The sequence below is a fragment of the Bos taurus genome, chromosome 18 (genome assembly GCF_002263795.3).
Source record: "Bos taurus isolate L1 Dominette 01449 registration number 42190680 breed Hereford chromosome 18, ARS-UCD2.0, whole genome shotgun sequence".
In the NCBI taxonomy this organism is placed as follows: Eukaryota; Metazoa; Chordata; class Mammalia; order Artiodactyla; family Bovidae; genus Bos; species Bos taurus.
Window position 1 is genome coordinate 63,789,896 of NC_037345.1, and position 15,634 is coordinate 63,805,529.

The window sequence follows — 15,634 nt, forward strand, 5'->3', positions numbered from 1 at the left end:
CCCTCATGGTCATGTGGTCACTCAGCTCTCAAAGTCTAAACACGGTAGTTTTTCCATACCAGGACAGCCCCAAAGATGCAGCCGTCAAGTCCACTGGAGCCGAGTATGTATCGGTGGCTAATTCCCTCCTTCTCCTCCCACACGTATCCACCGGGAGGGATGTGCACAAATTGGAGGACAGCTGTTGGTTAAGACCTTACTCTCAGAATTCATTACCTATCATCTAAGCATCATGATTCCACCAACTTGACTTTGCAGGGAACCGCTAAAGAGTTTGACTGGATTTCGGAAGCAACAGTTTGAGCCTGGTAAAGCTGGAAACAGGTCTGAGTTACTTCTGAAACATCACCTTCCCGATTTGTCTAGCCACGCTCGTTACCCTCCTCTGTCAATGTCCCCTCAAGGGCCTAGGCATTTGGATAGCAATTGCGCGACTAGGTTCCATTTATTTTTCACATGGAAAGTTTAGCAATTCTAAGTCAAGTGTGATCAATTGTTGCAAAAAAGGGAGTAACTGTTGGTGGTGAAGAGACAGCGGCCTAAGAGGTGAGCCATTGTGGGGGACGGGGGAAGCTCACCTGGTTGGCTTCCAGTTTTTCCTTCTAAACTTTTTTCTCAAAAGGTTTACAGACAAAATGAGGCTCCTTTCACATATGATTTTAGACTGACTTTGTCTCAGGGCTTAAGCTAAGCTGCTCTTATCAGACTCCAAAATATGGTGGCTCAATGTAAGAATTTATTTCCTGGTCGCTGAGTGTCAGCACCTTGATCTCAGAATTCTTCCCAGCTTCTAGAACTGTGAGAAATTTGTTGTTTATAAGCAACCCAGTCTGTGGCATTAATATTTTGTTCTAGCAGCCCAAATGCACCAAGACACCAGGTGATGTGTTTGGGCAAAAGAGACACACAACATGTACACAGGAGATCATCTGAACAAAATTAGGGCTGGAACTCAGGGCAAACCAGCTTCAGTACTCTTTGAGCCTTGGAGCTCAAGTTTCTGTAGACTTTTGCCTGTTAATTCTGAGTTATTTTTTTTTCCCCAAACCTTTGCCAAAGATTTTTTTGGTGTAAGTTTTATTTTTAAAACACATTTTTAGTGGAAGGGTTGCTCCTAATAACCTGGTTTATCTTCTCCTGAAATCCTGCCCCCCCCCCCTGCCAATATCTTAAGGTCAGTGTTAAGATTATATTTAAAGATTCAAAATATGGGAAATGGGTGCTTATAAAACTGTTAGAAGGGTTACGGGAGCTGGCTCTAAGGCAGGTCTCCAGAAATGCCTCCTCTAATGTGGCAACAGCAAGTCACCAGAAGTGGTGCCTCCTCAGCCACATTAAGGCAGAGACGCGCCTCCAAGCACACACTGCCTCGGCCGTGATCCGGGCTCAGACACTAAGACGAGGAAACCACCACCGCTGCTGCCAGAAGTGCTTGGATACCGAATTCCAGAGACGAGGCCGGCGCACCGTCACCACCACCGCCTTTTGAGAGTAGCCCACCTGCTACCCCATCAATATTTCATATTGATGAAATTCATATTCATATTAGATATGAATCGCTGATTGGCTGGACCCTTCCTGCTGAAGCAGGTACTCTGGGGGTTTTGGAGAACAGGAATTCCTGGATTCCTGTTTGGGAGCGTGCTGTCTTCATAAGCATTATTTTCAGTTTCAAACTATTTCTACTAAAGAAGCTCTAACTGACCTTGGACTAAAGCATCTCTGCTTTTTCATTATCTTTCAGATCAGGTGTCCAAGTGGGAGAAAACAGAAAATTTTACAAAGATCCTGAGAATTCCAGTTTCCAAGATGACTGGGAATGTAAAGGCACATTTGAGATATATCACAGAAATCAGAAAGAAAGTTCCAGTCAAGTCATAACCACCCATGAAGAAACACACACTGAGACAGCAAACATCCCGTAACCTGCTTCATAAAGTTCCACCTGGAAGTAGACCCTACGTGTGTAATGAATGTAGAACAGGTCAGGGCAGAAGAAATCTCTTCTTAGTCATCAGAAAATTCATACTGGTGAGAAATCTTATCAATGTCAGCAGTGTGGGAAGGCTTTCCATCACAGACCCAATACTCCTCATCAGAGAACTCAGTGGGGAAAGATCCTATGAATGTGAAAAATGTGGAGAGGCCTTTGGTTCTGTTTCACTCTTTACAAGACATCAGAGAATTCATACTGGTGAGAAACACTATGAATCTGAGGATGTGGGAAAACCTCTGTTCGGCTCTCACAACTCAGTGTCCGTCATAGAACTCATTGGTGAAAAACACTATCAATGTACTGAATATGGAAAAGCTTTAATAGTTACTTATCGTTGATTATTAAACATCACAGAATTCATACTGGAAAAAAGCCCCACGTCTGTAAGGCATGTGGAAAGGCCTTTAGCGGTACCACACAACTTAATGAACACCAAAGAATCCACAGTGGTGGGAAGTCATATAAATGTAATGAATATGGAAAGGCCTTTGGCCATCGTTCACATCTTCCTCAACATCAGAGGATCCAAACTGGTGAGAAACCCTAAAAATGTAATGAATGTGGGAAGGCCTTTAGGCAGGGCTCACAGCTTAAACTACGTCAGATAATTCACACTGGTGAGAAGCCACATCCATAGAATGCAAGGGATGTGGGAAAGCCATTAGTGCTCACAGCTTACTCAACACAAAATTCATTCCCAGTAAATGAAAGAAATGTGGGAAGGACTTCGGGCACTCATCTTCCCAACTTTAAAGAACTTATGCCATAGAAAATCCCTATAAATAAGAGAAGAAAAGACTTCTGTCTCATTCTTAATCTTGTCAAATGTGGAAATGCTTTTTGGTTCAACTCATGTTAGATTTATCAGCAGATTCATCACCATCACATTCATCATTAAAGACCCTATTAATATGATGGTGTAGAAGAGCTTCTGGACACTACCTATCAATCATTAGCAACTGGAAAATTCACGCTGGTTAGCAACCAAAGACGGAGAAGGCACTGGCGCCCCACTCCAGTACTCTTGCCTGGAAAATCCCATGGATCGAGGAGCCTGGTAGGCTGCAGTCCATGGGGTCGCTAAGGGTCAGACAGGACTGAGTGACTTCACTTTCACTTTTCACTTTCAGGCACTGGAGAAGGAAATGGCAACCCACTCCAGTGTTCTTGCCTGGAGAATCCCAGGGATGAGGGAGCCTGGTGGGCTGCCGTCTATGGGGTCACACAGAGTCGGACATGACTGAAGTGACTTAGCAGCAGCAGCAGCAACCAACCAAAGAAGTGGAGAAATCTTGGAAACCCTTTGAAAGTGAAAGTGAAGTCGCTCAGTTGTGTCCGACTCTTTGCAACCCCATGGACTACCAGGCTCCTCTGTCTATGGGATTCTCCAGGCAAGAATACTGGAGTGGGTTGCCATTTCCTTCTCCAGGGGATCTTCCCCACCCAGGGATTGAAACCAGGTCTCCCACATTGTAGGCAGACGCTTTACTGTCTGAGCCACCAGGGAAGTCAGTCTAAGCTAATCCTAACTTAAATAAAAGAAAGCATAAGAGAAAATAATCCTGTGAATGTTAGGTGTGTGGGAAGTTCTTCAGTCATAAGTCTCTTTTAATCAGAAAATTCATATTTGAAGAACATATTGTACATTTAAAATCCCCATTAGTCATTTATTATGCATCAGAAAATGCACATTAAATAAAACACCAGGCATTTTAAACAACAGTTAAACATTTATCAAGTTGAAAGTATGGAGAAGTTTCAAACAAATCATACAGGGCTGTGGCTCAGATAAGAATATAATAAATTAGACATTCACAAAATAATATTTATGTTACTTACTACCTAGTATTTTCTCCTTCAGTGAAACAACAGAGCACAATGAAGTGAATGAGAGCAGTATAAAACAAAACCCGTGGAGTGTGGCCATAAACATACTCAAAAAGTTACTACTTTAAATGCATTTATAGACAAGAAACGGAGAAGGCAATGGCACCCCACTCCAGTACTCTTGCCTGGAAAATCCCATGGGCAGAGGAGCCTGGTGGGCTGCAGTCCATGGGGTCGCTAGGAGTCAGACACGACTGAGCGACTTCACTTTGACTTTTCACTTTCATGCATTGGAGGAGGAAATGGCAACCCACTCCAGTGTTCTTGCCTGGAGAATCTCAGGGACGGGGGAGCCTGATGGGCTTCCGTCTACAGAGTGGCACAGAGTCGGACACGACTGAAGTGACTTAGCAGCAGCATAGACAAGAAAACTACAAGTGAACCAGAGGCCTATTGAGAAGCTAGAAAATGAACATAACTTACCAATACACAGAAGAAACAGTTCACTGAAATTTAAACAGAGATTTTATTAACCTTGAAGCCTTTTCTTTCAAAGAGAATATAAGCACTTAAAAATTCTGTAAAAGCATTCTACAGTACTAAAAATGAGGATGTATTAACACACATAAAAGGCATTCAAAATAAGGTTCAACACTTCACATTTTTGATAAAAATTTCAAATTTTAGATGAACTTCACTCCCTAAAAAGGAAAAACTAAAGTTTCCAGAGTTGACCAAATGCTAGCAGAGGACAGATTTTACAGGGTATTCGCCTAAGTTTTTTTATTTTGTTTTACCACACCTCTGGGATCTTAGTTCCCTGATGAGTGATTAAACCAAGGCCCTCAGCAGTGACAGCTCAGAGTCCTAACCACTGAAGTTCCTATGAAAGCCAGGCATGTTTCTACATGCTAATTGTGAGTTTAAATTTAAAAAGCATATAGTATATGGCATATACTACGTTGGGGCTTCCCTGGTGGCTCAGTGGTAAAGAATCTGCCCTACAATGCGGGAGATGGAAGAGACATGGGTTCCATCCCTGGGTCGGGAAGATCCGCTGGAGAAGGACATGGCAACTCCAGTGTTCCTGTCTGGGAAATCTCAGAGACAAAGGAGCCTGGCAGGCTACAGTCCCTGGGGTCATAAGAGTCGGACATGACTTCGCGACGAAGCCGCCACCACCACCACCACATATACTAGGCAGAAGGAATCTTGCAACTAGCCTCCAATAAAATCCAGAGGCACTGAGTCTTAATGTTGTCTAGCAGAAAACATCTCACCATAGATTAGATAAACTGTACTGTTTCAATGAATGACTTTTCATGATACTCTTTAAACCCCAGTATTTTTTTCATAACTATTATCTCTTTTGCTGCTGCTACTGCTAAGTTGCTTCAGTCCTGTCCGACTCTGTGCAACCCCATAGACGGCAGCCTACTAGGCTCCTCCACCCCTGGGATTCTCCAGGCAAGAATACTGGAGTGGGTTGCCATTTCCTTCTCCAATGCATGAAAGTGCAAAGTGAAAGTGAAGTCGCTCAGTCGTGTCCGACTCCTAGCGACCCCACGGACTGCAGCCCACCAGGCTCCTCCATCCATGGGATTCTCCAGGCAAGAGTACTGGAGTGGGGTGCCACTGCCTTCTCTGATTATCTCTTCTAAAGTATTACAAATACACATGTTTAAAAGTATTCATAGTTTTATTCATAATAGCCCCCAAATCCAGAAATATCCCAAATGTTATCAAGAAGAACATGGATAAACTGACTGTACTATATTCACACAACAGAACACTACTCAGTAGAAAATAAATTACTAATAGACATCATCGGTGAGTCTCAAAAAACATGCTGAATGACTGAAGCTGGACACACAAAAAGTTATGCACTGCTTGGTTGCATTTATATGAAGTCAGATGAAAGAAAAACTTAAAAAGCAGGCAAAACAGATCTCCTGTTGCAAAGACAAGGTGGTTTCCTCTGAGAGTGAGGGCAGGAAACCCGGCTGAAGGGGCTTTCAGGAGGGGCAGGAGTCCATCGTGATTTCAGCAGTGCTTATTGGACTGATGCTGAAGCTGAAACTCCAGTACTTTGGGCACCTCATGCGAAGAGCTGACTCATTGGAAAAGACTCTGGTGCTGGGAGGGATTGGGGGCAGGAGGAGAAGGGGATGACAGAGGATGAGATGGCTGGATGGCATCACTAACTCGATGGACGTGAGTTTGGGTGAACTCCGGGAGTTGGTGATGGACAGGGAGGCCTGGCGTGCTGCGATTCATGGGGTCGCAAAGAGTCAGACACGCCTGAGCGACTGAACTGATTGGGCTGTAATCAACAGCAAAACTGCATAGTTAATAATCTGTATTTTATTATTTGTAAGTTGTATTTCAATTACAATGATAACATACAAGAATATCAAGAGAGTAAGAGTAGCATAGAATGAATGGAATAAAGTGCTGTGGTCAAAAGAGCCTTAGGCATAAATATTTCATGTGGTTAAAATAAAACATAGAGAAGAAACAATAAAATGGTTAAAAAAATGTTTATGTACGGTGTATGTGTGTATGAATGCATGTATGTATATATATCTGTATAAGACTTGAAATATTTTATACTTTTTATATATACTTTAGCAACTTCATGAATAATATGAGTCATCTTAATAGCACATGTAGAGAAAATACTGCTGCTTTCCTTAAAAAAAAGAAAACAGTTTTCTCTTTGAGAAGAAAAAAGTCTGTTATGCAAAATAAAAATGACTTGCTATCAATATTCAGAGGTGAAAGAATCAAATCTGTTTGCACCACATAGAAATTTGGACCCGTGAAACCACCTTGCATACGGCTCTCCTCCAGGAAAGAGCCTGCTCACCAATCTTCTTTGGAGATTAGTGTTTTGCTCCTCATTTAAAGAAAACTGATGAGGTATTTCCACAGATGAAGCCTGTCTCTTGCTTAAGCTATTAAAACTCAAAACTGCATCCCACAATCCTACACTTCATCTTCTGCTAGTGCCCTAGTAAACGTCCTTATCCTTATAAGCTTTCGCTTGTCTTTGGCTCGCTCTGAATTCTTTCCTGCAGGAAGCCAAGGACCCTCACTTGGCACTCAAGCCTAAGAATTCCTGACGGTCCGAGAATGGGAAACTTCCCTGTCCCATAACACCATGAATGCAGAGCTAAGGAGAAAGTATACTTAAAGAGACCATAATCTTGAATCTATGTGCCAGAAGAAACGCCAGGAAAGATCTCACTGTCAAAACACAACTTTGTGGGAATTTCCTGGCGGTCCAGTGGTTAGGACTCCTGGCTTTCACTATGGAGGCACGGGTTCAATCCCTGGTTGGAGAACTAATATCCCATCCCCAAAGCAGCAGTGCCGGGTGGGCAAAATGAATAAATACAACTTTGTTTAATACAAAGTTTAGTGCTAAACTTTATTTAGCAGTGCATATAACGGGGCTTTTTCCAATGCCTCAATCGCCTATTCAGGGATGGAATTAGTTACAGCTGACTCACTGAACAAGATCCTGATGCTGGGAAAGATTGAAGGCAGGAGGAGAAGGGGGCAACAGGGGATGAAATGGTCGGATGGCATCGCCGACTCAATGGACATAAATCTGAGCAAACTCTGGGAGATTGTTTAGGACAGGGGAGCCTGGAGTGCTTGCAGTCCACGGGGTCGCAAAGAGTCGGACAAGACTTAGCGACGGAACAGCAAAAATACAAGTAATATAACTTTAATAATACAAGCCCGTACGCATGTGTGTACACACACACACGCGAGTTTCTTTCATAAACACCAATATATTGATAACGGCCGCACTACACCGTACTCGCCCATCCGGGCGGCAGCCCAAGCCAGACCCAGACGCCCGGCCCGCACAGCGCCGAGTGCCCGGGCCACCCTCCCCCGAGCGGTTGCGAACAGCGGCCGCCGCCCCCCCTGCCAACATGGAACCCTAACCTGAGAACGCACCACTAGCCCGCGCGGCAAGAGGAAAACGTCCCGGGAACTCAGAAACATCCGCGACGCGAACCAGACCCCCCAGATGCCTGCGCGATCGGAAGTGCCCGCCTCCAAACAACGCCCGCGCGCTGCGGGGCTCCCGGGAGTTCGCGCAGCCCAGTGTGCGCGTGCGCGGTCTCACCAACGCGGTCCGGGCGACGAGAACGCAGTGGGCTCCTGGCCCGCTACCGAGTGGGATTTTGGTAGCGACGGCCGCGTGCAGGACCGGGCGTGTCTGGGTGCGTCAACGCGCTGGACTGCTTTTATCCGGCAGGGGGTGCCCTCCCCTTCTCAAGGCTGGGCTCGGGGATGGGACGGGGAGGCGCTTTGGAAACGGAGCGCGCATGCGTACTGACGCCCATGGAGGCGGGGCCGGGTACCCGAGAGGAACGGACACGCTGGTGCGCGGTCGCCCGTGGGGTCGTGGTTTCGAGCCCAAGGGGGCCGGAAGGCGGAAGGCTGCGCAGGCGCGCAGAGTCGCGGCCGACTTCTGGAGGGCGGAAGCGCCGTGGGTGAGTCGGTGGGGCGTCCTCGGAGGGGGCGGGAGTGGTCGCGGGGCTGTGTGTACCTGCGTGTCCGCGTCGGTTTGTCCGGCGTCCTGGGCCCCTGCACGGCTGTTCTCCGTGTGGTTATGGGATTTGGCTCACGGTTTCTGTGGCTGTTTGTTGAGGACTCTTCTGAGCTCTAGAAAGGCTGTGTGACTATTCCTTTAAATTTTTATACCAACTAAACAACAATAAGGGGGGAAACATGAAGAAAACGAATATATGAAACTAAAACTGAGTCAGTGTTGTACGCTTGAAATTAACACAATGTTGTAAGTCAAGTATACTTTCATTTTAAGAAATCAAGATACTGGGAACCCATCTATTGGCCTTTTTCTAATTTGACCAGTTTTCCCACTCGCGCACTTTCAGGGAGAGACATTTAGACGGGAATGGCTGCCTCAGCCATGACGGAGAGTGAAGGAGATACACGTAAAGCCCTCAGCACACTAACTGTGGTTAGTCATTTTCATCAGTGACCATTTTGAGGAACAGATGTGGAGACATCGCACTAGAATCTCTCACAACTTGGAGAACCAGTAAATCTCCGAAAAGGTGTTGTGACTGGGCACCGCTCTGCTTTGATATTTAACGGGGGGGAGAGGGGAGAGAATGACACAAATTTGATGCTTTTTTTTTTTTTTTTTGATAGTTCCTTCCATCTCCTCAGCTCCACATTCACAGGACTCTGTTCTTCAAGAGAGGCCTCATGAAGGGGAGCACGGCCACTGGGCCTCTGGAAGGCACATCACAGGTGAGTTATGGTTTGTTTTTTCTTACAATGAGACCCTAAAGAATAAAGATTAACCCTAACCCTAGAGAACAAAGTCATCTAGGAAAACAGAAGTCCTCATAAATACTGCTGTATCAAGTGCCCTGAACTTTAATCCCACATCCGAGGACAAATTTTAAAAGAAGTGAGATTTTCTTTTCCTTGCTAGTTGGAGAACAGTTTCCATTTCACACAAACACATAATTTAAACAAATATGTTTTCCAGGATTCTAGTAAATTATGAAATGTACTTCAGTTCAAATGTACTTATCAAAAGAGAAATCTATAATCCATTTTTTTAAGTGTACAGTTTTCACATTTCATTGTACTTACATGTAAATTTCACCATTAAATACTGAGCATAAGTATATGCTGACCTTATATTCAGATTTTTTTTTAAATGCTAAGATAAATGGACAAATGGAAAAAAATGGACAAATGACTTTAAGGAGGTGATGTATTAGACATTATAGAATGTATTAAATAATTAGAGAATCTAGAAGGTGGTAAAGTTCCGTCTACATACATTTACACATTTAGTGAACTCTATACAGACAGGAAGACATGTAAAGCTTGGGGCTACAGTTGGAGGAAAAACCCATTCAGGACTGAACTGAGGTCCTGGGTTGCTGACAGTCCTCCCTTGTCTTCAGACTTTAGACAGACTCAGGAGTGTTTGTCAGTCCACAAACACCACCAACTTGTACAAAATCCCTATTTGGCAGGAGAAACAGTAGATTCAAGAATTGTTTCCTACCAGTAAGGATGTGGGGGCCAGTCTGACATGAGCACTGCTGGCTAGAGACTGGAGATCCTGTTGGATGTTACAGCTGGAGGCCAGGATCTGTTGATTAGAACCACAGGCTACAAACTCAGTGTAGAGGCACAGTGGTTCATGCTTTCCTCAAAAATCCTTGTTTTCCAAATAAGTTACTGGAATGCTTTCCTCAAACAGGGTCCACGACCAGTTTTAACATTTTGGTTGATAATACAGGATAATTTTTCTTACCCAAAGAGTTGTTTTTCACTATCTATAATATGCATCTGTATTTGGCAAAAACAAAACCAAACAACAAACCCTGGATCCTCCAGTACACACCACAATGCCTGTGCACCACCTGCTATGTTTCAGCCAAGACTTCCCTCTCCCTCGGGCCTTGTGGGTAAGAAAGTGTTTGCCCTTTCAGCAATCACTGACATTCCAAGATGTGGCCATCGACTTCTCCCAAGAAGAGTGGGGATTCCTGGACCCCGCTCAGAGAGAACTGTACACAGCTGTGATGTTGGAGACTTACCAGAACCTGGTCTGGCTGGGTAAGTGCACCCAGCCCTTAGTTCACATCTGCCTGCCGCTACATCTTCCTCCTCCTATTGGAAATCTCTGGGGACCTACAGTGGCCTTTACTTTTTGTTCCGTGTCCCATAAAGAGCATAGTTAGAAATGGACAAGTTCCTCTTTACTGTCCTTCCAAAAACCTTCAAATTTCATCTGGCCATTCTTTTTTTTTTCTGGCCATTCTTATAAGGGCTTTGATCCTGATTCTGTGGTAGGAGATGAATTCTTGGGTAATAACGGCATGACCAACTGCCATTTCTTTCTCTTTCCAAAGGCATATCTGTTGCAGAGCCCAACATAGCCTTCCTTCTGGAGCGAGGCCCACAGCCCTGGGTGATGAGGGAGGAGGATGCAGGAGCTCCAGGAGCAGGTGAGTCTGGGACCAAGCTGAGGGGAAGATGTACGTGCAAAAGGCCAGCTGCCTTCTGAGATGACCACAGTTTAAGGGGTTGGGCATCTTCCTCCAGAGGGTCTCTGGTCTGAGGCCCCAGTGGATCCACCTCGCATCCTCATCCACTATTCTACTCACCCGCCTTCTTAAATAATTGACTCCAAATGTGAGTTTGTGATCAGCTCTCCACCTTTATTCTCTGGATTGTTTTTCACCACTTTAGCCTTCATTCATTTCATAAGACTGTTTCCTCAGAAAGATATCTCCAAGCTTGTGTTTTCTTTAAGTATCCAAAAAATTCTCTCTCTCACCTCTGATAAGTTGAATAAATATATCCATCCAAGAACTGTTCCATTAACAAACATATTCAATCGCTAGTTCTGGCCAAGAAAGGGCATTTTGTAAGAGACTAGAACCCATCGAGGAATTTACTATTTAACATAAATTGAATAAATACATCCATCCAAGAACTGTTCCATTAACAAACATATTCAATCGCTAGTTCTGGCCAAGAAAGGGCATTTTGTAAGAGACTAGAACCCATCAAGGAATTTACTATTTAACAAGAGATGTTCTTAGAACAGGCACATGAAAAGCTGCTCAACATTGCTAATTATTAGAGAAATATACGTCAAAACTACAATGACGTATTACTTCACACTGGTTAGAATGACCATCATCAAAAAGTCTCAAAACAAATGCTGGAGAGGGTGTGGAGAAAAGGGAACCCGCCTACACTGTTGGTGGGAATGCAGACTGATACAGCCACTATGGAGAACAGTGTGGAGAGTCCTTAAAAAACTAAAAATAAAGTTCCTGTATCATCCAGTGATCCTGTTCTTGGGCATATAGCTGGAGAGATTTCTAATTTGAATCACTGCAGCACTGTTTAGAATATTGAAGACGTAGAAACAACCTTAATGTCCATGGACAGATGGATAAAGATGTGGTACACATATACAGTAGAATGTTACTCATGCATAAAAAGAATGAAACAATGCCATTTGCAGCAGCATGGATGGCTGAGAGTATCACACTAAGATGATGATCATGCTAAGTGAAGTAAATCAGACAAAGAAAGACAGGTATTGTATGATATCACTTATATGTGGAATCTAAAAAAAAAAATGATACAAAGAACTTATTTACAAAACAGAAATGGACTAGCAGAAATCAACAAACATATGGTTACCAAAGGGGAAGGTGGGGGCAGGGATAAATGAGGAGTACGGAAATCACGGACACAAACGACTATGTGTAAAATAGATACGCAAGGATTTACTGCATAGCACAGGGAACTATATGTATTCAATATCTTATAATAGCCTATCACGGATATAAAACGAAACTTAAAAAACCCAGATGTATAATATGCATGTACTACCCAGTCACTTGGCTGTGCCCCTGAAACTAACACAATATTGTAAATCAACTATGCTCCAGTTTTAAAAAAGAGATGTTCTTAGATACCTTGGCAAAGTAGGAACCAAGATTGGATCATTTCAAACACAGTGGTTACTGCACACACACCAGAGTGGCCAGAGATAAACGCGTCTGTGGGGTTGGTGCAGGGGTCTGGCCACTTGTGTGTGCGGCTCACCTGTAGCGTCTAGACCTTTTCAAGCCAAGTCCTGGGTGCGCCTCTTGCTCTCGTGGGAGACTGCCGCTGGGAATGCCCCAGCTGAGAACTGGTGGGTGGACAGTACTCAGCTCTTGTGGGCGGTCTGGGCCATGTCAGCCCTTGATGTCTGTCTTCGTCTGTCTGAGCTGCTGTAACAGAAACACCACAGACCCGGTGGCTTAAACCACAGATCTTTATGTCTCACAGTTCTGGAGATGAAGGTGCCTGCAGTTCAGTGTCCGGCAGGGCCATTTCCTGGTTCACAGATGACCATCTTCTCACTGTGCCCTTATGTGGTGGAAGGGGTCCCTTTTAGAAGGGCACTAATTCCATTCATGAGAGATTAAATAATTTAATATTTAAATGGATATTTATTAATCAACTATACTTCAATTTTTTTAAGACTTAAAATGCATTTCAAATAAAAAATAAGGATAATATATGGTGCTGATGGTTGCACAACATTGGCATGTATTTAATGCCACTGAATTGCACCCTTAAAATTGGTTACAATGGTAAATTTTATGTTTTGTGTATTTTTCCACAATAAAAAAAAATGTTTAAAAATAAGAATAAACAGGTATTTGTTTCTAGCTTTTTCTGTTAGTAGAGTATGACAATAAATGTCCTTGTACATATATCCTTAAATACTAGAACCTTTTTCTAAGGATAGATTCTTAGCTGTGGGGATACGTACATTTATTTATATTAATGTGTTTATATGTTCGTTTTCAGAGAGTGAGTCAACACAGAAGAGCAAGGAATTGTCTTTAAGGAAGAGGATAAACGGAGAAACATACCATCATGAACGAGTGATGAAAAAAACGAGCAGCACGGGTAGAGAATATGGAAAAGCCTCCAGCAGCAGGGCACACCTCATCATCCATCAGAAGATGAAGAAGGAAGAGAAACGCTACCAGTGCTTCGAGTGTGGGAAATCCTTCCGTCGTCGATCAACTCTCATCCAGCATCAGAGGATCCACACAGGAGAGAGACCCTATCAGTGCAGCAAGTGCAGCAAAGCCTTCAACCAGAAGGCCCACCTCGCCCAACACCAGCGCACCCACACGGGCGAGAAGCCCTACACCTGCGGGCAGTGCACACGGGCCTTCAGCCAGGTGACGCACCTCACCCAGCACCAGATCGTCCACACCGGAGAGAGGTTCCATGGCTGCAGCGAGTGTGGGAAGGCCTTTAGCCGCCCCTCCGCCCTCGCGGACCACCAGAGAATCCACAGCGGAGAAAAGCCCTTCAAGTGCAAGGCCTGTGGCAGGGCCTTCACACAGAGCGCCCAGCTCCTGAGACACCAGAAGATCCACTCTGAAGACAAGCCCTACAGGTGCGGCAGGTGCGCCAAGTCCTTCATCCGCTTCTCCTCCCTGACGGAGCACCAGCGGACTCACACCGGAGAGAAGCCCTACCAGTGTGGGGACTGCCCAAAGGCCTTCTGCCGCCTCGTGCAGCTCACTCAGCACCAGAGGACCCACACGGGTGAGAAGCCCTACACGTGTCAGGAATGCGGCCGGGCCTTCACCTGCAGGTCCCATTTCATTGTCCACAGGCGGAGTCATACGGGAGAGAGACCCTATGAATGTCAGGTGTGCCGGAAAACCTTCAACAATCACTCCTCCCTGGTGACGCATGACAGGACGCACAGTGGAGCGAAGCCCTTCAGATGCGATGCGTGTGGGAAGGCCTTCAGCACTTCCTCCTCGCTCTGTCAACATAAGAGGATTCATACTGGGGAAAAGCCCTACGGTTGCCACAAATGTGGCAAGTCCTTCAGGTGCCGGTCACACCTTAGTCGACATCAGCAAACACATACGGGACAATACTGACCAAAGCCAACCAGACTTGAAAATGTTACTCTTCCAGTTACCTAACCATCAGTCAAGATCTTGAAAACAAGCAGCCTCAGTTGACTCTGACTCTTGGAAAAGCAGCTTATTCTCAAGGTCTCAGGAGCTCACTGAAAAACAGATAATGAACCAGGACCTACTGTATAGCACAGGGAACTATATTCAGTGTTCTTTAATAAGCTACAAAGGAAATGCAGCTACGGGTTTTCCAGTAGTCGTGTACGGATGTCAGACTTGGACCATAAAGAAGGCTGCCCGTGGAATTCTGTCCTCGGTCTATAGTCTTCCCCAGGCAAGAATACTGGATTGGGTAGCTATTCCCTTCTCCAGGGGATCTTCCCAACCCAGGGATCAAACCTGGGTTTCCTGCATTGCACACAGATTCTTTATTGTCTGAACCACTGGGGAAGCCTGAGCATTGACAAATTGATGCTTTCTGATTCTGGTGTTGGAGAAGACTCTTGAGTGTCCCTTGGACTGCAAAGAAATCAAACCAGTCAATCATACAGGAAATCAACCTCAAATATTCACTGGAAGGACTGATGCTGAAGCTCCAGTACTTTGGCCACCTGATGCAAAAAGCTGATACATTGGAAAAGACCCTGATACCTGGAAAGATTGAGGGCAGGAGGAGAAGGGGGCAGCAGAGGATGAGATGGTTGAATACTATCACTGACTCAATGGACATGAATTTGAGCAAATTCCCGGAAATAGTGAAGGATAGAGGAGCCTGGTGTGCTGTAGTCCACGGAGTCTCAAAAAGTGGAACACAACTTAGTGACTGAACAACAACAATGGGAAATGAATCTGAAAGCGTGGATATTTGCGTATGTATAACTGAATCACCTTGCTGTACACCTGAAACCAACACAATATTGTAAATCAACTATAATTAAAACAATTTTTTAAAGAGCTCTTTGGATGGAATAACTAAAGACAGGGAGGAAGCAAAACAAGTTAAAAGCAGAACATGAAACCATTGTCCTGCAATCTGGAGAACTCTAGCCTCCTACTCCTACCTGAATCCTACTCTGCTGCCATCACTAATGAACAGCAGCACTGCACAAATGACTTTACTGGCCCTGAGCCTGTGTACCCTCACATTTAATGCCCTGAAACCAGGTTTACAATGCAGGTGTCCTGACAGCCAAAGATGAGGCCAAGAGATCACCTCTTGGCTTTTGCTTCTGTCCTGATGGGAGAGACACATATGCCACCACGTTCACATCTTTAGCAAGGGGCGGGGTGGGGCTTGAATGTTGCAAAGTGTGAAAAAACAAAC

The 15,634-nt window shown here is 44.7% G+C and overlaps 1 protein-coding gene across 4 annotated transcripts; it reads left to right on the plus strand.

Moving 5' to 3' along the window:
* Window positions 1–6,768: 6,768 nt before the first annotated feature.
* LOC100140915 (zinc finger protein OZF) lies at window positions 6,769–15,264 on the plus strand. 4 transcript variants are annotated; one of them, XM_024979419.2, is made up of 6 exons: window positions 7,614–8,067; window positions 8,746–8,928; window positions 9,026–9,127; window positions 10,333–10,459; window positions 10,756–10,851; window positions 13,229–15,264. In XM_024979419.2, exons 3-6 carry the CDS (start codon window positions 9,083–9,085, stop codon window positions 14,329–14,331), a joined length of 1,371 nt encoding a protein of 456 aa, XP_024835187.1. In that variant the 5' UTR covers window positions 7,614–8,067; window positions 8,746–8,928; window positions 9,026–9,082; the 3' UTR covers window positions 14,332–15,264. The 4 variants fall into 4 exon arrangements, with proteins under 4 accessions (XP_002695519.3, XP_024835187.1, XP_010813915.1 ...); XM_010815613.4 differs by lacking the exon at window positions 7,614–8,067 and adding an exon at window positions 8,191–8,340; XM_059877262.1 differs by lacking the exon at window positions 7,614–8,067 and adding an exon at window positions 8,361–8,645.
* The last annotated feature ends 370 nt before the right edge of the window (window positions 15,265–15,634 follow it).

Coding starts and splice junctions, on each gene's coding strand:
- LOC100140915 (XM_002695473.7), top strand. CDS start 8,173: ATGCGTACTGACGCCCATGGAGGCGGGGCCGGGTACCCGAGAGGAACG. Junction 9,128..10,332: donor CTCTGGAAGGCACATCACAG/GTGAGTTATGGT, acceptor TTGCCCTTTCAG/CAATCACTGACATTCCAAGA. Junction 10,460..10,755: donor CCAGAACCTGGTCTGGCTGG/GTAAGTGCACCC, acceptor CTCTTTCCAAAG/GCATATCTGTTGCAGAGCCC.